The sequence below is a fragment of the Rhea americana genome, unplaced genomic scaffold (assembly GCF_003343005.1).
Source record: "Rhea americana isolate MKP2758 unplaced genomic scaffold, rheAme1 scaffold_56, whole genome shotgun sequence".
In the NCBI taxonomy this organism is placed as follows: Eukaryota; Metazoa; Chordata; class Aves; order Rheiformes; family Rheidae; genus Rhea; species Rhea americana.
In genome coordinates this window covers 3375717-3401851 of record NW_028186712.1, presented here as the reverse complement: position 1 = coordinate 3401851, position 26135 = coordinate 3375717, and the positions used below count along the sequence as shown (strand labels likewise).

The 26135-nt window shown below is 38.0% G+C and overlaps 1 protein-coding gene across 1 annotated transcript in view; it reads left to right on the top strand.

Moving 5' to 3' along the window:
• SAMSN1 (SAM domain, SH3 domain and nuclear localization signals 1) overlaps positions 1–26135 on the top strand; it is a 155009-nt gene that overhangs the window by 50929 nt on the left and 77945 nt on the right. Inside the window, exon 2 of the mRNA XM_085318905.1 lies at positions 23681–23818. Coding sequence (XP_085175031.1) covers positions 23681–23818 — 138 coding nt within the window. The remainder of the gene's footprint in view (positions 1–23680; positions 23819–26135) is intronic.

The window sequence follows — 26135 nt, the reverse complement described above, 5'->3', positions numbered from 1 at the left end:
TGTGACTGCCTCTAGGGTGCCAAGGGAAAGGGATGAGCTGAAAAATGTTTTCTTTCTTGAAAACGTTTTCATTTCAGCTACGGAGCAGCCCATACATGGTTTTAGGGTTATAGTTAGAGGTACAGTTAAGACTAGTATTAGCGTTAGGAGAGAGATGGTGCCCAGGCCTCTAGCAGTAGTTGGGCTTCCAAAACATTGACAAAAGGAGCAGTACCCTGCAGAAGGGTTTCTCACCTGAGAACTTTTTCATCTGGCTGATGCCTTGTGGGCATGGGATAAGGCTCAGCCCATGCAGATGGTTAGAGTTAGAAAAGAGATAGTTTGCACTATCTGTACTCAACCCGATGATCAGTTTTTCCTTTCCAAGAGGGCTTTGTATTTATAGGATATCCTTCCATCACATTTAAAGTTACACCCTTTGTGTAATGTGATGACTCTGTATGTCAGGAAGCTAGGTCCTTCAGCTTGCTGCAGTCAATTTACTTCTGACAGCCAAGAAATTTGATTTTTATAATGAGGCGTAAATCACAGGAAAGGGTTGTCTATAATGGACTTCAGCAGAGGTAGGAGCAGGAGTGCAGTAGTTCATATCAACTGAATTTTATAATAGAGAGTTGTACGATAAAGGACATAGTCTTCATGGARAAGGAGAATTTAGGGAAATTTTGGATAGCTAGGTAAGTTACACAGCTTTGAAGTTAAATGTCGGGGCCCTGGCTATTTTACAGAAGTACGAAGAGCTGAAATAAGCAACAGGCTGTTCAAGGTCACCGAAGAAGAAGTCCTTGAAGCCAATTAGAGAGAGAAACCAAGATAAGCAGAAGTATGTGCACCTGGGAAGGGAGTCGACACAGCAGCCGATTAGAGACTGAGCACCTGGACAATGCTAGACAACCAATAGCGACGCTTTGTAAAGTGCGTGAACGCATGAGCCCGMTGGAAAGGATATATAAGCTACATAGGTAGAATAATAAAGTGGATTGAACTTGCATCACATTGATGTGTGTGTTCTTTCCCATCTTGCCAATAATGGGCTGCGGCAGTTAAAGATCTGTTGTTGTCTTATTTTGGTCAGTTGTTTTCTAGCATGATACTTGCTTTGATATGTAAGAATACTACTGAGTTGAGAGGCTGGCAGAAAAGGGAAAGATGGGATGAAGTGCAGGATACCTGAACAACTGCAGTATGTCTTACTGCTCAGTACACTGAGATGCATGTTTGTTAAATTGAATTATACCTTTARATTAATTCAATTGAATGTGAGGCAAATGAATTATAAATGATTCTTGGTGAGGCTATAAATATGGCTTGATAGAACCTACCATCATAAATAGAAAAAACCTATAAAAATACATTTGCATGTTTACATATCACTCCCCTGTGGTGGATTAGCAAGCAGAAAGAAGTCTAAAACCACAGGGGAGAGGTTTAAATTGGATGATGCAGACATTAGTGAATGATTAACAGTAATTTCACAAAGGTGGAGGGTAAGCTGCTCATTTTGCAAAATCTCACAAATGTGTTTTGAACGATTAACTAAATTTGGTTAGCAAAAGTTTAATTAAGATTGCCACTGATTAACCACAATTTATTTAACTTGTATATGGCCTGGCTGTACATGCTATGTAGAAAACTCAGCACTAACCAACATGAAGGCATTCAAAGTTCAAAGCTTCTTTGGTCTGTCTGGGGCTAACTATCCCTTTGACATCGCATCTCCAAAGAACAGAAGGAGTCACTCGGAGAGCATTACACAATTCTGAAAGCCCTCTAATAGCCTCTGACATAGTCTTGGTAATATAGTACATATACACACACAGCCTACATACACCGCCAGTTCTGTGGGCCAATGCATGAGTGGGTAGGGTCAAATTCCTGTCCCCTTTGGTGAAATGATGGATGTTATTTTCAACACTCTTGACGTTTCTACAAAGCTGCGAAAAACTAACTGTGTCTGCAGCTGAACTCAAGGYAGGAAATGAATGAAGCGATCTTGTATCCTCCTTTGCTTGTGCCTCCTCTCCCTCCCTTCTTGTTGCTCTTGTTTCTTCATGAGCCCAGCTGTAATCTGTCCGTGACTGGTTACATTAATGTTTTCAGCTGCTTACTGTCTTTTATGGGTAATACTATTTTGGCACAGTTGGACACATTCATGAGAAAAAGTGACATCTGTGTCATTTAATTGCTTTCTTTTTCTTATAAGAGAGAGAAAAATAGACTACTGCCCTTAATAAATTATCATTGAGCCGATTAGCCAATAAGTATTTCCTGGAAAGCATTTTGAGAGAAAGCACAGGAATTCCTTTAAAAAAGAATTATTTTCATAGTTTTATCAAAAGCTTTTTACCTGTCATTTTGTTCTTTTGTTAAACATTATTCCAGCTGTCATGTCATGTATTCTAGTTTCACAGTGAATCTTTGGTTGTCTGTATCCCAACCTACAGTGAAGAGGTGTTTATTGTTAGATAATGGTAGGCCAGTTAAATATTTCTTACTATTAAGTAACTCCCTGGCCCCCCATCAACTCCAACTACTCTGATTGCAAAAGACATGCCAGAGATGTTGTCCTATAGAAACAGCTCACCCTCTAACTGAACACCCTACTGCTTTTATGCTTTAATCACCCAGTTTACTTGTGCTCCAGCCATTGGCTTGGTGCTCCACAACGTACTACGGATACTTAGCATTTTATTTACATCCCTCCTGTATCCCGATGTTAGCAGAGTCATAGTGTTATACAAAGAGTAACTTGGTACTTCTCTGAAACCTCAGCATTACTTCATTGGTAACTTATAAGAATACTCAATTCCAAAATATCTCAATTATCTTGTTTACAAAGATTTCAAGTCTAACATAAGAATTCACTGAAAGGCTAACTCCTTTTACTGGTCCACTAAGAAAGCCATATATTTTCTTCTATATTTGTTACCAAGTTTAATTTCTCCTATACCTATTCTTTAATCAACAAGTTATAAAAAATAGTTAACTTTTAGTTGGGCTTTCTAAAACCTACTTGATTTCTGTTTGTATACCTCTGTATCATCATTGCTCAAAGCACTAACATAAATTACAAATAGTCAAGTAGTATCATAGCTGCAAAGTCAAAAGGTCAGGACTGTGAACCATGAATTATTTTTGTTTGAGTCTGGTTGACAGTTATTAAGAATGTTTGTATCAATCTGCTTGCATGTTTTGCTTGTCCTGGCAGCCCTCTGAATATTCATAAACACCTCTTCTTCTATCAGTGTCTTAAAGCACTAATCATGTCAGGACAAGCTGCTTTAGCATTTAACAAAACATGCTATGATCTAACTGTACTTGATTGTAGCAGTAACTGGTAGAATATATTTTTAGATTGCCTCGTTTTCTATTATCAGGAAGTCTGGCAACCTGTTTTGGAAAGCTTTAACAGTTACCCTAGTTCAAGCAGGCCTCTAGAATGTGTCATGAACTTGAGCATCTGTTGTTTAAGAAACTACATTTAGGTTAAACTGTGGAAGAGTAGCCAGGTCCTCCTCCTCCTTTTTKGTTTCCTCCATTCTGTTTTACAGAGGCTCCCTGGGATACCCAACGAGGTTAACAGTTGTCTCTGGAGAGGTGGGTCTTTGCTGAGGGAAGAAGAACAGTGCAGGCTAAAATCAGATTTCTGGAGGAGGGAAGTGAGGAGCGAAATAGGCTGTTGCAAACAGTTCTCCCTTTCTTAGACCATATCATGCTTATGATAACTCCTTCTGTCATCTCTGGAGGCATCAGCATTGAAGTGAGCTTTCCTTTTCTCCTAGAGACAAGGTTTTGATCTTCCCTGTATCTCTTAAGTGATCTCTAGGATCACTAGCAACACGTTTGATGTCACATGTGCCACGTGTTACCAAAGGGGGTAAAATTAAGGCCACATGGACAGCTTGTATTCAGGCATTTCTATCCTTTCAAGAGCTTTCCAACACATTCATCTGTAGAAGAGCATAGCTTTGCAACTTCAGTGTTCTTTCAACAGCATGCAATTATAATTCATCCGAACTGGCTAGTTTTCTATTGCTACCAGATTGTCTTCAGCTCMGTGTGTCACTCTTCCTGCCAGTGAGTGCAAATCCTTGTTTTCCCTCCGGGGCTGTCTTTGCTCACCAGCCATTCCACACTGTACTGGAGGAGCAGGTGCGTGTGAGTAGAGTGATGAAGACAGGAGCCTGTTCCTTAGCAATCCCGGCAGCAGGTATGTGTTTGACCTAGAGAAAGTTGAATGAACAGGAGAAGTTTCTTAATGGCATACACAGCCTGAAGCAGCTGTTTCCTTGTCAGCATACTCCTCAGCAGAGCTGGGTTATCTGTTCCCACAGAAAAATCTACAGACTCCCTGATAGAGTTTCTTTCCCTGCTCCCTATTGGCTGCGTGTGTTCCTCTGAGGCATGGTAGTGCTGTATCTTCATGCAACAGAGCTCAGTACCTTCCAGCAGCCTGCAGATCTRTGGCAACTAGGCTGAATTTCAGGGGCTGAGAGGGTGCGCAGAGTTCTGCAGAGCTGTTGTACTCCTGCAGCTGCTTTGGCTCCCAGTAATCGCACTCATCCACACACGKGGCCCTGTTCCAGGCACAGTCAACAGGCCAGCTCCAGCTCCACCTGACCACAGTCAGGTTCCCCCAGGTTACTTAAGAGAATGCATGACCAAAGCTTCCACCCTCATTTCAGGAGCTCTAACTTTATGTTTGATGATTCAGTGGTCTTAGAAGCAAGTATCAAGTCTCAGGAAAAGTTCTGGGTTGCTAGAATCTGGTTGCAGGGTGACAGACATATGCTTAACTAGGTTTAGGTTATTCAGTAGGATGGGCTATAATCTACTGGCTAGTCCCAGGGCATAAGAGTAGTAGTAAGTTGTTGTTTTCAGTTCCCAAACTACAAAGACTTACCAAGGGACCCTTTCTCTGACAGAATGTTTTGATGATTTATGGCTATGTTAGATACGTAGATACTGCACTGTGGCTGCAGAGTCTTCAAAGTGTCTTCTGCTTCCTGTAAGTGTAATCTCAATTTTGCTGAGGTTTAACATTAACCAGCTATTCCACAACCATATGGTGACCGGAGGAAGACACTGGACTGCCTGGGTTTCTGTGGTGTTATTGAATGTTATGTGGTAGTTTTTTATACAGATGCAGAAAAATGCCAATATAAAGAACAKTGTATTAAATCAGATTCTTTCTCTGCATTCACTTCTACACTTGAACAGCTGCTTATGCTCATAGTCTAAACTGAGTCAGTCAATTGACTCCAATAGTTACTATATCAGTTCCTTTACCCCTGATGATTAGATAACAGGCAAAATGCATGTCTGATAAAATGTGGATGAATCCAGCAGAAAACTTAAGCTTCTCTCATAGAGAAAGAAATGAGCCCTAACCGTGACTGAGCAGGTTAATGGCAAAAATGCACCAAGTAAATTCAATCTGCAATATTAAAGCTGAATCAAAGACATTAAGCATAAGCAATAGCACACGTAAAGTACAATTAAAAGAGTGCCTCAAGCTATATTTGTCAGCATCTATTCCTGCATAAAGAGTGGTTTATAATTAATAGAAGATTACAATTGAGTTAAATCTTAACACTTTGCATTGCAGATTTTCTGTAAACAAAGTGATTAGTTTGCCTTAGCTCTGTATTCAGAGCAACCTTTATGAAAGCTCTACTTTATTGAAAGCTACCATCCATCTCTTAAATTCAACAGCTTTACTTGACCTGGCTTCCTTAAATATTTTACTCTTTTTATAGASATTAAAAATACACTGTGGAGTAAAATTATCTCAGCTTTGAAAATATGAAATTGCATCCGAAGCAGTGCTTTGGTGTGTAGTAATTCACTATGGTARCTCTAAAGCACAGATGGGAAAGTATAGAAAGAGGATTACACTGCTTTCCATATCCTAAACTTYATCAGGGATAACACAGAAAACTGTGTCATTCATTACTGCCTGGGGAGTTCTTAAGTGTTAACAATTTATCTAGCTGATATATTAGAAGAACTGGAAAGTTGTTCACTCCCCCCCCCCATTAGTAATAACACTACAACTGAAATGGAAGTCAAAATTTAAACATGAGTTTTATTCACATGCCACACAGAGGAAATAAATTGCTTCACCTGGAAATATTAACTAGCTGTTATATTGTTATTTCTTTTTGACTAACTAATCCCTTAATAATTTGTTAYCAGTTCCCAGATCTGGGCTAGGACACCTACACACATTTATTCTCTTCTATCCAGTTTTCACATAGCATCATCATTCTCTTTGAAAGAAGATTCCCCCCACCCCAAATCTGACTGGGGTTTTAYAGCAAGGTGCTATTGACAAAACGATGTAGCATGCCAGTGGTTGGTGCTACGCTTGTAGTAGCAAGAACTACAACTACATCGTTGCATTTGGATTTTCTGTTTTCTTTATGAAGTAGCACACTCCTTGCTCTTGATGATTTCTGGCCTGTAAGTTCCCAGAGGYTGGAGAAAGGAGGTAAGCATCAAGGGAGGAAAAGATGCCTGCTGTCCTTTGTCCCTCCAGAAGTTATACAGAAAAGATAATAATATCAGAGGACAATAATTGTACTACATATACTGCAGAGTATGCAAACTACTGGGGAATTAAACTATTTTCTGTTTCATTCTGTGGAAAAGCAAATATCTTCACTGAGTGCATAAGATACGAATCTACAGCTCTGGGGAGTCTAGTTCAGGTTTCTGGCCTTGTGCAGACTCTTTGCCTGAGCACATTTATCTAGTTCTCCAAAATGTTTTTTACTTGCTGCAACAACTTTCATTTCTTTTCCATTGAACTAAATAAATATTTAATGCTTATGAGAGCAGGGCATGGATAGCCCAATTGTATTCTTTGGGAAGTGACTGCTGTAGCAACCAGGCCAGAGAATCAATTGCAAACACACACATGCTCACACATACACACTTAGTCTGTATGAAGTAGAACAGCTAGTTTAAGATTCTGGAGTAGGAGAAACTCAGGCCAGACAGATGTCTTGCCTGGTGGTTAAAGAAATCACACAGAAGAGAAGAAGATCAGAAGTCAGGAAGAGAATAACTTGAACCCAGTCCCCATACTAAGAATGGATGCTCCAGTCAGTGGGCTACTGAGTAAGACATAGCAGAGGAGGAAGTCCCATTCACTTCTCCATCCTTATTCTGTACAAAGCTCATTTGGGTAAGTTTGTTCTGAAGAAAACAATCAGATTAATCACTGAAGTAAGAAAGGAATAGAAATGCATAAATTATGGTTCCCTGTTTGACTTAAATGTGGGATAGTTGTCTAACTGCCCAACTCTGCCAAGATTTCTACAGTGTTTAGATCTCTTCATGGACAGACTTTATGTTTTTAGGCATCTTCAAGCACCTGCAGGGTAAAGAAGCAACTTAAYTGCAGATTTGAAAGTCAGTGTTTTGGGTTTAAGTATTTGATTTTCAGCAACACTTAGATGGCATGTACGCAACTGCCTTTCAGTAATACAGGCAATAGACTTAACTGTGTAGTAACAGAGTAATAATACTACTTTTCCTGTCATAGGGATGTTCAAAGGATGTGCTAAAGATTGTGAGCTTTTAGATGTGATAATAATGGTACTATGTAACTACCAAAGATGAAGCTGGGTTGTACATCTAACAGAACCATCTTTGAAGTCCTAGTATACAGTGAGTATATTGAGTAAAAACTGCTTCTGAAGCACTGAACCAATGCGTGTGATTCATTAATCTATTCCATGTAGATATTTGGAACTTATTCTTGGGCATTATAGTGCTTGCTTTCAGGCATTATTAAAGTAAAAGGTTGTTGGACCATATGTGTGTTCAATAGAGTTACGGTAARTCTTGGCAGTTCCATAGTTATCTGGGATAAAAATGTCATCTATTCTATTGAATCCTACTTTGAAGAGTTTGAGTGATATAAGAACAGGGGAGTCACAGGGGGTTGGGGGTCACTCTTTGATGTACCTGTCTGATCTGTAACTGTCTCTGCTGTCTGTAGCCTTTTGGGGATCTCTGGATGCCAGTCTTCCTCAGAAGCTCTTTGACTCCTTCCTTTCTCTCCAAAGATACAAAAAGTTAGGCTACACAGGTACAAGGCAAACTTAGAAACTGCTTTGTAAAATTTCCCCTCTCTCCCCCCTCTCAATCCATCTGTAATTCACTAAGACAATAGCAATTCTGCAGAAAGTCCCTATTCTATCTAAAGCAGAACACTGAGATTTCAACATTTTTTTTTCTATAATGTTTTTTTCTTTTATGTTCCAGTTTTCAAGCTATCCACTGTAAACTTTTGGTGACTTTCCTGGTGTTCTGTTAAATTTAGAGGAGATAAAAAAAAAGGCACTTACTCAAACTGTAATAAAGTTTCAGGAATTACCAACTCTAAGCACCTTGTTTAACTAGGATGGATTTAAAAMGAGTGATAATATCCAGTTACTAACTCTGAGACAATTTGGCAGTCTGATGTACCATCAGGGCTCAGCTACAGCTTCGAAGGCTGTTCTCCACARAAATGAATATATGCTGGTGTACTGCCAAGGTTATTCTAGGGCTGCAGATGGCATCAGCAGTTCCCACTGTATAAGCCTGGATTTAATGTGAGTGGTGCAGCCAGTGAGTAGCTGATGCAATTTTTTACTGGTATGTGGTAATCAAATTTAAATTTCTGTTTCTCAAGAAGACATTTTAGAATGCACTGATATCCTATGGGTTGTTTCTGTAATGTGTCCTGACAGCAACGTAGAGATTTCTTCCCCTTAACATCAATCTCTGTTGCATATTCAATTGTCTTAATAAAAGCCAGTCATTTCTCCACCTGTGGGTACAAAAGGGGCACATTTGGTGTGGGTCACCAAAGGGAATGGGGGCTACCACTTTTTTAAAAAGGAATCTAAGAGCCAAATACAGATTGACTGTCACATGGCAGGGTATGTTTGTAAAAGGGAAAGAAAGTGCCATAACACATGGAGAGGCAATAAGACAGTATAGCAGGGTCATAGCTAGTCAAAAATGAGGACACTCCAAGCTGGAGGCTCTGCGAATCACATGCACATAGATGTAAACAGCTCAGATTGCCGCCGTGGCAGTGGATGTATCCTTGCCTCTAAAATATAGCAGTCGTAAAAATGAGCTGCATTGCTGTGATTGTTTGGTGACATTGGATGAACTGGCATAACTCGAATGAAAAATATGGAGCTCTGCTAGTATCTACCAACTAGAAGTCTATCCAGAGTAACTTTCAAAGTATGTAATGGGTCTATCCAAACAGCATTGAACTGTTATGCTATGTAAAAAAGAGTAATATGGKAAAAAGTATGTTAAAGACATGAACATGTGCTGTGTAGCAGCATATATTCCCTCCTGGGTTGATTCCAGATCATAGGTGTATTTGTAGTCCTGAATTCTAAGACCACTATGATTTAAGCAATTTTTTTCCTTCCCATATACATTTGTCCCCATGCTCCAGAACTGGTCTAGATCATTAGTCTATTTTGCTGTATTTTACTAAGCAGGGATTAAAACTTAAGTTACAGAGTATTAGATAAAAGTTTTATTTGACACAATAACAACTGTGTAGCCTTTAACGTACAGCTGGTATGGATTCCTGATCTTCCCTGATTGTCTAAAAGAAGAGTTATCTTTTTATCAGGAGAATGGTTTTGAAAAGCTGTTGAGTCTAACTTAGAGTGATCAAATTGTAGTGCTTGTACAACAGAATTTTTCTGGAATAATTCGTAAGAGAACAGATTACTAATGGCAAATATATTCTAAATCAACTAAGGATCCATGAGATATTTGAAAAAAACCTGACAAGCAATTTCTGAGTCCCTAATTTTGATTTCCAAAAAGAATGAGACTTGCCCAAACCTGATGAGAAACTTGAAACATAAGCTAGAAACTTACAAATGAAATTGTTAGGCTTTAGTTTTTCTTTTGTATATACTAGTGTGGCTTCCCTGGCTTCCAGTGAATTACTCCTGATTTGTACGGCAGTGAGAGCAGAGGGAGGACCCAAGAGTCTCAGTGTAGACTCCTGAAGTACAGAAGGGGATTTTTAATCTGGGGCTATGTCTACAAATATAGGCAGATGCAAGTTTTTCATTGGCTGGCTATGCACCAGCTCCTGCCCAGAAGACTGAAGATAGGATGGCAATATGGATGAAATAGTAYGTTCTGCTCAGAGGCTCTTCATCTAGGTTATCTTTATCTTTCTGCAGTTACCTGGCTGTATGAGCCAGTTGTTTTTTTTCTGTTTCACTTGGCGCTTGGGGCTCTCAGCAGCCATCTACTTAGTCTACTTAAGTACTTAATCTCCTGGAGATAGGCAGGTGTGTGGGACTGGGGCTGTGGCAGCAAGGAGCAGGTGCAAGGTGGGTTAGAAAGACTGTCCTCAAATTGTATCCAACTGAAGAATGTAGCCCATACCTAAAAACTGGTGAAGGAATCCTGAATTAGCTTGCCAAAAGTTCTCAGATCAGTAGATGGATTCCTTTTGGCTTCATTTAGCTATGGATCAGGCTCTCAATAAAGAAATAGATGCCTGAAGTCCTTAACCTAAATCCTTAAAGGTAAAAGCAGAGAGGCAATCCTTCTTGCAGAGTGGATTGGAAAACCTCTGCTGGCCTTTCAAAATTCTGCTCTTAATACTTGCACAAGACCTGGGTGGCTACAGACTTAGAGGGCAGTGCTAGTTGTCTGGAGCTGTTTCAAGTGGTGTGTGCTTAATAAGACTGTCATCTTGCTATTAAAAAAATACCATCTAAAGTTAAAGGAGATTGAGGTGATGGAAAGTGAAATGTTTGCAAAACAGGCTGATTCTTTGAATTTCCCAATCCATTACATAACAAAAATGCATGAACTGTGTGATTAAGAATACTAAGTAGTAAGTACAGAAATCAATTCTGTTTAGTGAGGATTCAAATCCCCTTGAGGCTTTAAAATGTTTTTTAAGGTCTAAGGAGGTGGAGGGTTGACATCTCTTTTATAAATGCACAGAATTACTAAGCACAGGGGATTTATTTAACCAGAAAACTTACAATATTGAGRTTAGACATCTCGTTTTCAAGGTGCTCCTGGAAGATAATGACTCCTATACCCCTAATTCATTGTAGACACCAGGTTTGTCTGGTAATGTATAAATTGGTTTGACGATAAAAGTTAGCCATTCTCACTAGTGCAAACTAGTATTAGATAGCAATAAAGAATGTATAGGCCAGATTCTTTGAGTTTTGGTAAAATTATACAGCAGAGGATCTGGCCCATCCATTTAGAAAATACACATTTCCTCTTTAGGCAACAGAGATACAGTTTTTCCTTCGATTAAAATATAACTGCTGTAAAGGAATGTAAATCTTCTGGGATGGGAGAAAGAAAAATGTGATTATTGTTCCTAAAAGGAATGTTAGCTTCAAGGCATAGCCATGAGGTGACAGTAAATTGCATGGGAAACAACATGTACTTTTATGACGTTGTGATTAAATATGATTAGTTAGTTGGAGAAGGTGCATGAAATTCTGATTCCACTGAATTTGATGGGAAATTTGCCATAGACTTTAATAGGCCTTCACTAGGATTCTGGAAATTGTGAAAGCATCTTACTYGTCTGTTTGATTTTGAGCTATAGCATGTTGGCTCTTCATGTGTTTATTTGCTTGATTTTCTGGTCTGGAGTAAATRTTAAGGTTATTTGTTCTGAGTGAGCCTAAAGTATTTTTTCTCTGTTTAACTGAACTCTGTTGTAAGTCTTCGTTGCAAAGGTGTAAAAGTTGCCCTACTGGATGTAATGTTGCATCTGTAAAATTGTCTTTTCAAAGTGGAGGGGAACATTGCAATTTGACGGAGGGAGTTGTAAAGCGCTTTCCCTAACAATTTTTAATTAGCTGCTGAATGTGAATGGAGGAAATGAAGAAGCTGTTTCTAAAGTGAAGGGGATTCTAAAAGAAAAAAAAAATCAATAACATTTAAAGAATCAGATTTTTAGTTAGTACTTCATGGGTCCTTTCCAAACCATTAAGTAGATGTAATTTAGAGGCAGTGTTTGGAACATTACATTCTGGAATATTACACTCCTGTCTCAAAGTTACTATTGTGTATGTGGTCTGAAATGGAACTTTCTAACATTCAGGATATCTTCAGGGGATGCTTGTGATGGAAAGTGTTAAACTTGTTTTTTGACTACAGTTTCCTCGGCTCAAATAGTGGCTTATCACACAGCACTGGTCATGGGTAATGGGTCAAYGTGGAAAGTGTTCTGCACAGAATTGCTTTGTCATCTGCTTTTTATAAACAAACAGAAGGAGGTGAAATGAGGCAGGGGCTTTATCCAATGTGCAACCTACATATGTTGCCCTCGTGTTAGGGAGTATGTAGTGAATTGGGTACACACCTGCTGAAAGCAGATATACATTCTCTCTCCCAAGAAATGAGAGAGCCAGCTGAAGCCTCTAACTGACTTATAATCTCTGGATCCTCCAATTTGTACTAGGATAGCCTATGGAGCATAGTAGCAATTCACTACATTTACCTTGAGCTCATGATAAAGAAACAATTCAACTTTTTATGTGCATCAAATAGAGCAATATGTCACATCATATAGTAACTTGGTTATATGTGAAACACTAATACTTTATGAGACAGTAGCATTGTTTCTCTTAGTTTTAAATTTTTATGCAAATACTCAGATGATAAATAGACAATGATCAGAGGTAAGTAGATGCACTTTTTCCGTGAGGGTAGATGTGCTGTGGGGAGAAAGAGAAGGTTGAAGAGAGAGGGGTATTAGTTCCAGGTTGACTAAAATTTGCTAGGTTAAATACTACTGAATATACTATTTTTTGTTCAGCAAACCACAGAAATCTATAAGTCACACAGCTTTGCTGTGACAGATGGAAACTGCACCAATGGCTGCGTAGAATTGGGAGTCTGGAGCCAAGACTGAATGGTGAATACCTGAATCATGACTTGACCTTGACTGTTTCTATACTAGGCTAGATTGTATGCTGTACTTACTCTGAATACACAGTTGAAATCCAGCCTTTTGAAAAGGCCAAGGATGCCTGGAGATCTCAGCTGTGCAATCTTTTTATTGTGCAGGAACAGAAACCTAAATATATGAAAGCCTGGATTTGTGGGGATTTTTTTTCCTTTTTAAGGTGTTTGAACTACTTGCATGTATGCAGAGCCCAAGCATGCAGAAATTGTGTAGCAATGGACAAAGAGAATTAAATGCTAACAGTAACAGAAGTTTTGGAGCTAGAAAGTGAAGGTTCAAATGTTCCCTGTTTGGTAAAACTGTTTTGTCTAACGCTTTTGTAGTGTAGTGTTGCTGTTCTGGAATGCTGCTGCTGCAGTTGTTCTATTTATGCAAGATAAAATGTACGCAGATCTCACAACACTGGATTTTACCTTTGAATTATTTTCTTTTCAGTTACTTTTTTTTTTAACTCAAATTCTTTGCTGATAGCTGTCATATCAAGTGGTATTAAGAATTCCTATTGAATATTCCACTTATGTTGTTCATCACGAAAAAACAATTGTTAGCTGTTGCATCTTTAATTCTTATAGTAGGTAGTTCTTCACAGTTGACAATTTTTTCCATTAGTCCAGGACAGGAACCCTAAGGATTGTCTCACCTATAGTTTAGACCTATCAGTGGACTTGGGCCTTAGAAATGGTTTTATCAGTGAATTAGCAGACGTCTAAAATGTTACCTCTTCATAAGAGTCTTACTATTGTAAGTATTCAAAAACCTGTAATAACAAATTTGAGGCCTTTAGTCTTAGGGCCTTAGTGGCTTACATCTAGAGTATCTGTTACATTGCTTTGGGATCCAGCTTGAAGGCTTTGTTGAACTTATAAGACCATTACCTCAGCTGCACGGAAATCAGAGTGGTTTAACTTTCTCTGCTTCTCAGGCAGGATATTTGAACTGAAAATTTTAAAGCTCACTTGAATACCTTTTACCCAGCACGATCAGTGTTATCCCTTCAGTGGATAGTAAGAGTTGGTCAAATGCCATAGAAAGTTTCCAGATGGGTAGTGCTTGTTACAAAAAGTTCCCATGTACAACTCCACATTTTCAAAAGCCTTGCTACATGTTTGCTTGCTATATATGTGTGTCTAAAAGTATGGATACAAGTTTTTTTTWAAATCTTTTAATTTGTTTGCTTTTTAAATTATCCTCATTCTTTTGTCTGCAAATATAAGCAAAATGAGAATGGAATAGTGCAGTTTCGGAGCTGTGCTTTTGCAGCTACTCTTATCTTCAGGAGCTGTGGCATAAAAGAAGCTTCCTCCTAAGGTTTTCTGATAAATATGGAAAACAAACAAACGAACAAAAAGTCAGCACAAGCCACAACTCCAAAATCCAGAGATTAAAGTAGTCTGAATCACATTCTCCTGAGTTACTTAGTTTTTGGTTCTCTCTTGTCATCTTACTGGTTCTGCAGTCCTCCTAGAATTTTCCAGATATTAATATGCATTGTGTGRGGGGGAAGAAAAGTAATTCTCCCTAGCTGGGATAGGGTGCACTTTCACAGTATTTTGCAAATGAGGTTTGTGCTGTTATTTCAGTATTTCCAGCTGGAGAACCTGAGGTGCAGGAAGGGTAAGAACGTGCCCCCTCAAAAGGAAACTAGTGAGCAAGCCATAAAGCAAATGCAAGCCCATCTGTTATCAACTAGGTCTCTTATATGTCTATTTTTGTATAATCATATTAGGAAAGTGTCACTAGGTGGTAGTTGACAAAATGTGTTAGTTCTCCTTGGGCTTTTAGGAGTAAATTAGAAGCCTCCCATGTAATTGGCTTCTTATGTATAACAGTTTTCATGAAACTCTTCATAGCCAAGTCCTACTTTTTCAATATGTGAAACCAACCTGAAAAAARCAACTGAAAAGGAGGCCTGGGAAGACTTTTATACATCTCACAGTAAATAACTAAAGCACCTACTAAAGATATATATATTTAAAATYTTGAATGGTATCCATCTTCTCTGTGTGTGTGTGTATATGTATGCATGTGCCTTTGTATGTGCATTTTGGGGGTTCTGTTCCAGGTAGAAACTAAGTTGTAGTAAAAAGTGTTCATCCTAGTAAAAACTGGAAATTTCAAAATCACTAGGGTGCAGGATCAGACTGCAAAATAATTTGAAGAAACTGAAGTAGTCAGAAGTGTGAGCAATAAAGAAATGCTTGACATTTACAAATGTGAAGCTCTGGGCCCAGAGAAAGGAAATCAAGATCTCCATCCAAAAATGAGAGCACCTCTTCATTTATGGTAAATTTCAGCTTGTCTCTTTGGTACTGACTACTGCTTATTCCAAATGTCAAAGTATTAACAGAAGAGGTGTGGGAAATTAATTGGTGGGTTGGAAGAGAACGTTATTCCAAAATCAGTCTAGTTTTAGGTGTTTCATAATCTGAAACAATTTCAGTCTCACAGTACTAATGTCATTATTACTTCCTCAGACTGTACTTCTTCTCCATTACAGGTGAATAGCTGTGAAGTCTTTGGGCTGATGGAGTTTTGCTGATTTATASCAGTTAGTGACATAGGCTACTGGTTTTCTTTACAATTGCTTATTCTTCATCTGTCTGCACATATACAGTATAATACCTTTCATTGTAAGCTATGGGTYGGCTTTGAATACATTCAATATTTTCAATACACTCAATTATTGAATACAATCATTTTTTTAATTTCCAGATTTGCCTTATTTTCTAATAGCTAAATTACCTAATCTGCAATATCAAGCAGTCAGCATGTCAGTTACTGATTTGGTAATATTAGTGTACAACTCCAAACAGTGAGTGTTTTCTTTTTCTTTTTAATTTGATCTCGGCATGTATTTGTCTGTCTTTCGAGGTCCCTATGAAAGATACCAATTCAAAATGTAGTCAGCAGTAGTTACTGTATTTTATAATTTAATTTTGCTGTATAGAAAATTGGCATTTCCCAAGGATTTCTGTTTATTTTTGGAAATCATGAGAAAGTCGAGCAGGTTTGCCTTAGAGTTAGCTATACATTGCAGTCATCTTAGGCAGAAGTAGCTTAATGTCTATTAGATGATGAACGAAATGGGAACAACAATCTTTAAGAGGCTATTCCCTGAATCTATCATAATCAGTTAGACCACGTTTTTATTTTGTTGGTAAACATTGTTCTTTAATTCAGAAGACAGTTAGTAGTGGCATTGGTGAGCCTGCCTCATTTGATAATGGGCTCTGAATCCCGTGGATTATTGCAGGGATTTTATCTTGCAGTAATCTCCAGGGAGAGACGTACAAACAGCTGGGAGGGCAAGGAGGAGCTGCAGTGTGCAGGGGAGATTCTCTGGAGCAGAATTTTGGGGTGCTGGAGTGGATCTCAGTGACAACATGAATCTTTTCTGTTTTTCTCTGGTAAGTCTATGTGCACATGTTTTCCTTTACCGGGCGACTGAGTTGATAAACTGAATTAGTGGGTGTRTTTAGAAGGAAAAAAAGAAAAAAAGTTCAAGGTGTTATATGAAGGGTTGTGTAATGGCAGTGAGTCTCTCTAGCATTTAGGAAAAAGCTTGAGTATGAGACTTTCTACAGAGCAAAATATGATCCAGTAAAAATAAAATGAAGTAAACCACATAAAGTAGAAAAAGAAAAAGGGATATCTATATGTCTGAAAATGTGCTTTGCGCTGTGACAACTGCAAAAATTTACAGATTTTAACAAGAGACTTTTGACCCCAAAACAGTAAAAAGTCTCATGTGTATGTCAAAATGATTAAATATGTGTATGCTATAATTTGCTTTAAGCTGTTTTGTTTGAGGTACTACTACCTCTTTTTTCTTCGCTAAGTAGTTTGGGAGAGCTATTACAACTTTTCTGGCATTAGTTTTCTATTAGCCAAGCATGAATACACAGTCATCTGGGCTAATCCAGTCATATGGCTATATTCACCCAAGGACAGAGGAGTTGATCTCTTTAGTTTATTGCTTTTCCTTTTTCCTCTTTTCTTATCCCAAGACAACTGGTCAGAATGAACAAGTAAAATCAGGATAGGAAATCCACAGAAACTGCTTCTGTTTTCAAAGCTTAACCACCTGCCAGGTATTATTTCAGTGCTCAGTATTAGTAGTGACTGTTAAGTGACTATATTTGCTGTATTTGCAAAGCACGGTAGATGTGTTTGCCCTTTTTTCATCTTTTGCCCAAATGTTTAGAATATCTTTCCCAAATGTTTAGAAAGAGAAGTAAAAATCAATATTCAAACTGCACTGACAAAAATTCAAGTACTAGGGGAACTACTTTGTGTAAACTGTTGTTCCTGATTGCTAATGCTGTGTTAGCACAGAGAAGGACAGTAAGGATTAAAAGCTGTTTTATAGTACTTAAAGTAAAATACAGTAGTATTTTAGAATTTTATTATACAAGTCCTCTTATAAAAAGTAATTATATGGAAATTCAATGATACTTTTGATCACAGTTTAATGTGAATACCTATGAATTTGATCAGTGAACAGTGGTTGTGTGGTGCCCACTCTAACAGTTTGAAAATATTAATTTCTGCAGTTCTTTAGGACAGAATTGTTCAATTAGTGTTTTATTGTTCCATTGGGGCAGCTTCTTGTCTTCTGTGTGGTTCAGTTTTTAAGCAGTTGCTGAGCATTCAGTTGAGGAAACAGCATTTACACAAAATGTGGGATAGATTGTGTAGGTGAGAGTGGGTCAAGATGCAGATTTTCTCTTAAACTGGATGTGCAGCAGCTGGAGGTTTTGTGAAAGACCTAATGACTGCAGTAATAATGGATGGTTCAGACAAGTGAAAGCTAGTGCCATGATAGTTTCTGTAATGAAATAATTAGTTCTGTTTAAAGATTGATGCTAAGAAGATAACCTCCATTCTTTACAAGCTTTCCATGTGAGCCACTCTGATCGCTTTAGTAATCTTTTGAGCACCTGGCAAAACATCTCTCGTTATCAGAAACTGTCTTAAGATAAGCCATAAATCATAAACGTAGATCTATATTTCATAAAACTTGGAGCTCTGTGCATGCACTCCTCCTTATGCATGTGCCGGTGCAGTTGTTTTCTGTAATTAGATTGTCTACTTGGAAATGAGCTGGTCCAGGATGTACACTAATCACTTTTACTCCATCAGTGAACTGACTGAGAAAAGTCTGGCAACAAAGTGGTTCAAATATCAAAAAAAGCTATGAGGATATTTTTCTGTTCAAGAGAGGCACATGAAAAATTATGCACCACAGCAGAATAGTTAGGCTTCAGAAACGTCTTTTAGAGACACTGTAGGAATTAGTTCCTTTGTAGATGTAAATAATCACTGATGAATTGAAATCATTGCTGATTTATACTTAGTGAACATCTGGAGGAACTACTGAACCTGGAACCTCAGAAGAGAACCTTAGACTATCAGCAGACATAGAAAAAACAGAGATTTCCCCCTCAAAAAGAGTGTTTGCATGGAAGTATTCTCCCCACGTAGAGACCGAATGATAGGACTTTATACCGCAACAAATGAATGTGTATGTACATATGCATATATTTTTAAAAAATATATTTTTAAATATTAGACAATAATATTCTACCTTCCTGACTATGTTGGGTGAAATAAAGTATAATTTGAGGGAATGCCAATAATATTCTATTTAAAAACAGGACTGGACTAGACTTTTGGCTAATACAAAGTAGTGGAATATTAAAGAAGTGGTTATTAAAGGAACAGCATTCATTTGTGCTAACACAAYGCATAACATTATGGGCCTGTCCAGCAGGTGATGACAAGGAGGCTGAAGACACCCAAGAATCAGAAGGCTCTGGCAGCCTGGACTGGATTCTGTCCTTCTCAGGGAGGCAGATGATAGAAATTATTCCAGGCTGTTGTAGCCTGTGAGCCCCGTGATCTCCTAATAAGAGCATGGGGTGGTTCCCTAGCAGTACTTTTGTGCTGAGTTAATTTCAGAGTAATTTGGCTTCTCAACTGAGATTAATTTTGCGTTAGACTCATTGCACTGATCTCAAGAGATTTCCAGACAAATTAGATTCTTCTTCAAAACCTTGTGTCCCTGTTTCATTTATAAAAAGGTCTAATGCACAAACATCCCATGATGAAATGTTAATCTTAGTTACCAAACTTGCAATGTCCTGCGCATCTTATGGTGGTTAGCTTGTCAGAGGATTAAATCAGAACAGCACAGCATGATGGACAATATACAGAGAGGTGCTTAAATCAAGCACTTCTGTATTAGTTGCAGGAATTTTTGTCTTTAGAACACTTAATTTGATAGCCTGCCTAATAAATGGCAGAATCCTACAAATCTAAGATATAAAAGATATTATTGTCTGGTCCTTTAATTAAGTTAGAAATATCTCCTACATTATTTTCCTGGATCATGTCTGTAATATCCAGGATATATACATTGGGGCTGGCACTCCTTCACCTGCAACATCACCAGTTAATCCTTCTCCGAGTTCTTCTTCTTCTGAGAGGATATCCTTTTATTAATCTTGTACCATTACCCCGGAAGCAGCAGAAGGGTCTCCTTTGATGGGACTATCTTTGAACAAGGGTGTAAAATTAGCCCAAATTACAGGCTTTTTAGATATTTCTCTACTTTTGGACACACAAGAAGCACTGAGGCTACAACTCTATATAATGAAGCATGTCCAGGAAAGTTTCCAGGCATTGAGGACCATTGGCACAGAAGAACCTGTGGCTGTTCTAGTAAACTGCATTGTGCTCCAAAACAGGGTGACTGCATGCAACCTGCCTGTAGATGTTGCTGTTTTAATTGCTGTGCTAAAGAGTTTTTTGGAAGCCATAACAGTTGGCATGAGGTAAGTGTGGGCCAGGGACTATTTTGGCGGGCTAGCAGTACAGATGATCTTATTACAGCAGCCTGGATCATTCTTGCCCATCSTTTAATTTACTGAGAGGTGCAGCCAGATGTATTTCCATTTCCAAGGAAAACTGAATTCCAGTAAAGTTTCCGTAAGAAAGTGGGTGATGAGGAACATGAAAAACATCCTTATGCAAGGCTAGGTGCTACTTTCTTTCCCAATGAACAGTGGAGTTGAGGAAGACAGGGAAGAATTTCAGATACTGAAGAATTGCCAACATCCTGCATGTCAGAAATCAGTGAGAGAAGCGCAGTATGGAAAGGATACAACATGCCTAATCACAGGGATGCTCAGTTATTCAAGTTGAGCACTGATCTAACGGTTTAAGCTAAATAAGATCCCTTTCATTTTCCCATTTCTCTTCCATATGGTAGCTTCTTAACTACCAGTTTTACTAGTAAAACATAAAGTTAAGTACTGAGGAGATGTCTGTTTGTCTTAGAAAATGTTAGTAGCATAGAAGTAATTATTTTTGTGTTTTATCTTGATAGTTGGTGTAAAGATGTGTATTGCTGACAGCACAATGTAAAATATTTTACATCTAATGTTATAAACTGAAATAGCCCTTGTCAATAAACTAAGGCTTCTACTATGAAAGATACAGAGAAAATAATTRTTAGTAAAAGTGGTATAATTGGTATATTAATTAGACAACGCCTCCATATATTAAAGAAATGTTAGAGAAAACAGAAAGGTTCTAATACTCTTATGGCTAGTGGAACATGATGTTATTTAGAAATGGATTTGACTTGGAAATATATGTTTTAACTAAGAAGGGTTGCTTGAATGTGTGAACAGCATCCTCTGAAGTGTATGGTGAGTAAAAGAGTTCTGAGCACTCGAGYGTGGTACTTCCCATGTAATCATCTTCACACACTCCTTGCTCTCCTTAGCTGAACTGTAGTCACCCCACCATACACAGGCTTTTACATTTAATCTATGAGTTGAAGAATGACCTGATTGCCTTACTAAATGTTCCTTCCCGCACCCCAATCGATGTAGTCTCTGCACACCATGATAGTGATGTTTCACARAGAAAAGAACTGCAAACAGTTATCTTCTTCTACCTCTGGACTGAGATGTTTTCTGCCCTAAAACTCCTGATGCAAAGGGCTTAAAAAGTCTTCTGCATCCCATGCAGGAGAAAGCAAAAGTACTAACTCTTCCAGAATTAAATYAATGTTTTCTTCTACTATTTCTTATATTACCCTATGCTACTTAGTGTGCTCAGAACTACGAAAAGAGTTAAGATTAAATGCTAAATCTACAGCAGCTCAGGTCTGTACAGTATTTTCTTTCGTTGTGTGTTTGGGAGGGGGGTTGGAGGATGGTTTGTTGAATGAGCTTTGTGTCCCTAGCAAACCGCCCACAGACTAGCTATATCCTTTGCTCACCAATATACTTCCTAATTCCCTTTTTCAGTTATTTGTCTTATTCTGCCAGATAAAGAAACTTGTATCTCCATGTATCCAAAGAGTTCCCAATATGCCCAAGCAACTTGTTTTGTGTGTGACTTATGGGTGAAACAGTAGTGAAAAACTAGGTTTTAGGAAGTTAACAWCGCAGTGGTGCTCTCAAATGAGTTATGACTAAAAAAAAGGGTAGTATTTATGGAAGTTTTTCATACTGATAGTYTTTTAAACAAGACTTTTAGTCTTTGCAATGTGAAATGAAAATATTTATTGACATTAAATTTGGGGGCATAAAAATAGATGTCAGAAAAAAAAAAGAGGAAGCAAGAAAATGTCAAGTTAAGTGAAATATTTTGGACTGCCCTGAAAGTATTTCTTTCAAAAAAAAAAAAAAAAAAAAAAAAAAGCTAACAAATAAATCTTTTTTCTGCAAAATGAAGGCTCTCCTTTTCTCCTTTCTCACTTTCATTCTTTTGCTCTCTCTTGCTCTCTCTCTCTCTTTTATAGTTCAGTCTCAGAATTAAAAACTCTCTTCACCAAGTTCCTGAATTCTTCCTTGAGCAAGCAGAAGTGTTTGATTAAATTCTATGTTGTAGAAACTAGGATTAAGAAAAGATATACACGCATCTTTATAAGAGGTACTCTACAAATTCTTTTTAGCAGGAATGAGAGAGGAAAAAAAGTCTTGCATACTGAGACACACAGTGTTTCCTGCAGTCTAGTCCTAGAAACTTTGTGTGTCAGGTAGCATGCCAGCCACTTTCGCCTGAACTATGTAGGCTGTACTGGATGGCTGATGTATGGAGGAAAAATGGCTCTCTCAGATATGAGAAGCTCTTAAAGGCTTTTGATCTGAATACAAACTGAGTGTGGTTGACTGCTGTATATGCCAGTATCACATTCCCGTAACCCAAAGGTTCAACTTTCCTTCTAATGTGAGCTTTTGAAAGAATACTTACCCAATGCCTTCTCTGCAAACAGTGGRCACTCTTTTCTAGAAAATGGAGATGCTCAACAACAAAACCCTCCTAATATTCAGGCCAGGCCATGCAGAAATAAATGCATTTGCTAGCCGGACCTCAGGCTTAGGTGGCTGTTAGGAGCACCAGCAGTACCTGGTGGGCTTTGTAAGGCAGGTCCTACTCTCCAGGAAGTATTAAATCATTAGTTCCTAGAATGAATTCCGGTATATAACCCAAGTGTTATCAAGAGCTTTAACTTACAACATTTCTCCCACAACATTTATCTGAGCCTATTAAGACTGTAGTAGACTGAAGCAGGGGAGGTTCAGAAGCTAAAGAGTGCAGTTAAAAAAGTCAGTCATGTCTTTGAACTACTGTTTCACCAGCCAGTAATATTGCTCCTCTAATCCTAGACAGACTTTATCCAATCTCAGAGTCCTTTGTAGACGGTAAAGCTTTAACATATTAACTGTATTGCTTCAAATATATCTGTGTGTTTATCACCTGTACTAGAAGGATAAATGCTACTATATAATAATATGCCCTGTTAACTTCACTGGTGTTATTCTGCTGTAAGTAGTACTGCTATAAAATTGATTTATTCCTTAATTAAGGCAGTTAAAATCAGTGGTCAAGATTCACTGGGAAAATGACTATTCAATATAAGTCAAAGTGGCAACATCTAGAATCTAGGAAGATTACTTAGTGTCTTTGGTTTTGTCATCTGTTTCATTTAACTCTTGACCTATGGGATGGTGGTGTGTATCTAAAATCTTTGGCTCTTGGAGTCGTAGGATTAATGTAAGAATCTCAGTTTCTGTTAAAATGTTTATGTTCTTGGTGGTTGGAGAAAAGAACCTGAATGTATAATATAACACAGAGTTCAAAAGCTTGAATGCAAATGGAATATATTTTGAATGCATTTTTAGCCATTCGCATGATTTGAGGGGGTCTGAATCATTACTATCAGGTTCTGGAAACTGGCAGCGCTCTTTCCCTCTMCTTTTAAGACCTAGAGTTAACTTATTTGCATCAGGTTAATTTTTTCCCATCAAGAAAACGTRTTAATTATATATATATACACTGAAATTTTCACATAATGTATGGGAGGAGATATATGCCTGATTTTACCCTTTCTGAGCAGGTGTTGTTTGTTTTTACTGTACCCTCAGCTTTCTTCCTGCCAATCTGTAGAATCTATGCTGTAATATTACAAATTTTAGTATTCTGGCACTTATTATTAGCAATCTATTCTATTTAGAGGGGGGAGGGAAAAGAGATTCAAAAGATAGGGGAGGAAAATCTCTCTAATTGTAATCTCTCTGCTCCAAAGCATAGAAAAGTCTTACTTTTTTGTGTGTGTGTTTGCAGGTGTATATCTAATAACATTTAAATCTGTTTTAGGAAGGTTCAATGGACAGCCTGTATGAGCCTGTCCCAGAACATCAAGAAGCTAAGGATACAATCAGTATCAGCAGCCAAGCTAGCGCTCCAGCGAGCACGTCTGTCAGCTGTGGCCTACCCGACAGGTCTATGTCTTTGGTAAGTAAAAGTCGACTACGAAGTATGCAATCTCTTTTGCACAAAACTGTTACTCTGTATGTTTGCACATTTGTATGTAGATGTATGTGTGCTCAGCTGGTTTAACTGTTAGTCTGAAATTTTTAAGTTCTTTAGAGCCACAAATCAAATCTCACCTCTGTATCCAATGAACTGAATTCTGTCCAGTGTTAACAAGCACACTTTACAAACAGGTCATGAGTTTCTATATAGTTAGCAGGAAACTGAGATTAGTGCAGCTTCACTGTACAAGAGAATTTCTCTTTGCAGCCACCCAGCGTATGAAAATGCTGGAAACATCTATTAGTAGAGTTTGTCTCTACAGGATATACTATACAGTATATATACTATGTCTTTGCTTTTCTTTTTTATTAACAAAAATGCCTTTCTAAAGAGTGAATTATGTGAATTTTGTAACTGATGGACTGTGTGGAATTGACTACATTTTGCGAGACCTCATTAGGCAAGCATGTGAAGAGCATTGTCTTTTGTCTTGTTTTTTTTTTTTTTTTTCCCTTCCTAAATAATATTACTCTGCTTAATCCTTTACTACTGGTATGTTATTGGTGTAATATATCATTGAGGCTTTGACAAATACTTTAATATAGTGTATTAAATTTCATAATCTCTTTTCTTTCATTTCATAATCTCTTTTCTCTGCTTAACAGTGCGCCTTCWTTTATAATTACGATCTCTATCTTTGTAAAATAGTGACATATGATACAGTCTGGGAAAGGAATAAAGAGAAACCAGGATGTTCATTATACAAGGAAGAAAAACTGTCTTTCTTTCAGAAACTATGACAGGTTTTACCCATGTGCACGCTAGCTTGTGTACCATGTACACGTATGTCTGTTGGGCCTATGGTGTTGCAATGTCACAAAGCAAGCTTGCAGACAAGACTTGTATGGAGAAAGTGTAGAAGCTGGAAGAAAAAGAGAATGGCTGGGGAGTTGTGGTGTGCACTTTTTGAATTCCTAAAGGAATGGAAATAGTTTGTTCTCAGACCTTGCTGCTGCAACCATCTCACTCTTTGCATGTCTCTGTCTTCCAGAGAATCACCTGGAAGCTTTGTATAATGGTCCTGGTTTCGAGAGTTTAACAATGCAGAAATCCCAAGATGATTCCTCATAGCTTTAGCACAGATTGATTCGCCTGGGCTCTGAGGTGTGCCTGTGTTATAATTTGACATCAGTACATGGGAGATGCCTTTCTATGCAACAAAGTTTCTCCCAGTTATCAGGTTGTGACCTTATTGCCATAAAAATGAGCCACATGATTCCTCGTCCATATAGCCATATAYGTCTATAACCTCATCCTAGGATGCTTGTAGCATTTCAGTTGTGAGAAGCTAAAGCTATTCAGTTACGACAACCATATTGAAACATGCTGTTCTTGTAATGAAGGTGGGACATTTTTGTTCAGCTCCTACAACCATTCAGTCTTTTTCTCCTTTGCTGTGACTGCTAACCAGGTTACCAGTTAATGACAACTATGCTTATATTTGTTTTTCAGGTAGATGCTTATCTGCSAGGAATTGGCTTTAGGCAAAGTAAATTGAAAATTAAAAACAGATGAGTTGATTGGTTGGTGCCTAGCTACATATTGTAGTATGTGGTACATGACCTCCTAATGTAACTGGCACTTCATAGAAGATAGCTACTAGAAATTGTCCTTTAYGTAGCCCAGCTGTAGTAGAGACAGATCCATAACACTGTGCTCCACACTAGGATGTTACAATGTGTAAGACTAAGAATTAAAGGTGAAATAATACTTTACCTCAGGCTTTTTATTTCTTATTTTCTTGTTTTGTTCAGTTTTGTTATTCAGCAGGATTACTTCAAGCTCTTTGTGATTTTAATGCAGAGTTAGACTTCTGAAGTGTTTTGGCTAAACAAAATTAATCAACCTGTCCAATATAAAACTATTTATTTTCACTAGGCCAGCCTAGAGAAGCAGATTTGCTGCCAATGTGCATTAGAAAATCCAGAATGTTAATCTGAACAAATTGCATCAAAACATTTTTGACATTATTTAGTGCTGTTTCTGTTAAATGATATTGCATAGCCCATGAAGATGCATGTTCAGAAGTGAACAGAAGAATCCAGCACTTTGGTTTCTGCTATCTCTTAGCATACATTTTGGTTTTCCTAAAGGAGATATTTTAGTGACAGTGCATATTTTCATCACTGAATTTAAAATTCACCATCAGTAAAAGTAAGGGTAGATTGGTAAGAAAGCTGTTGGTTCACTAGACACTAACAAGAAGCTTCATCAGGTTGGTGATGGGTTTTATTTT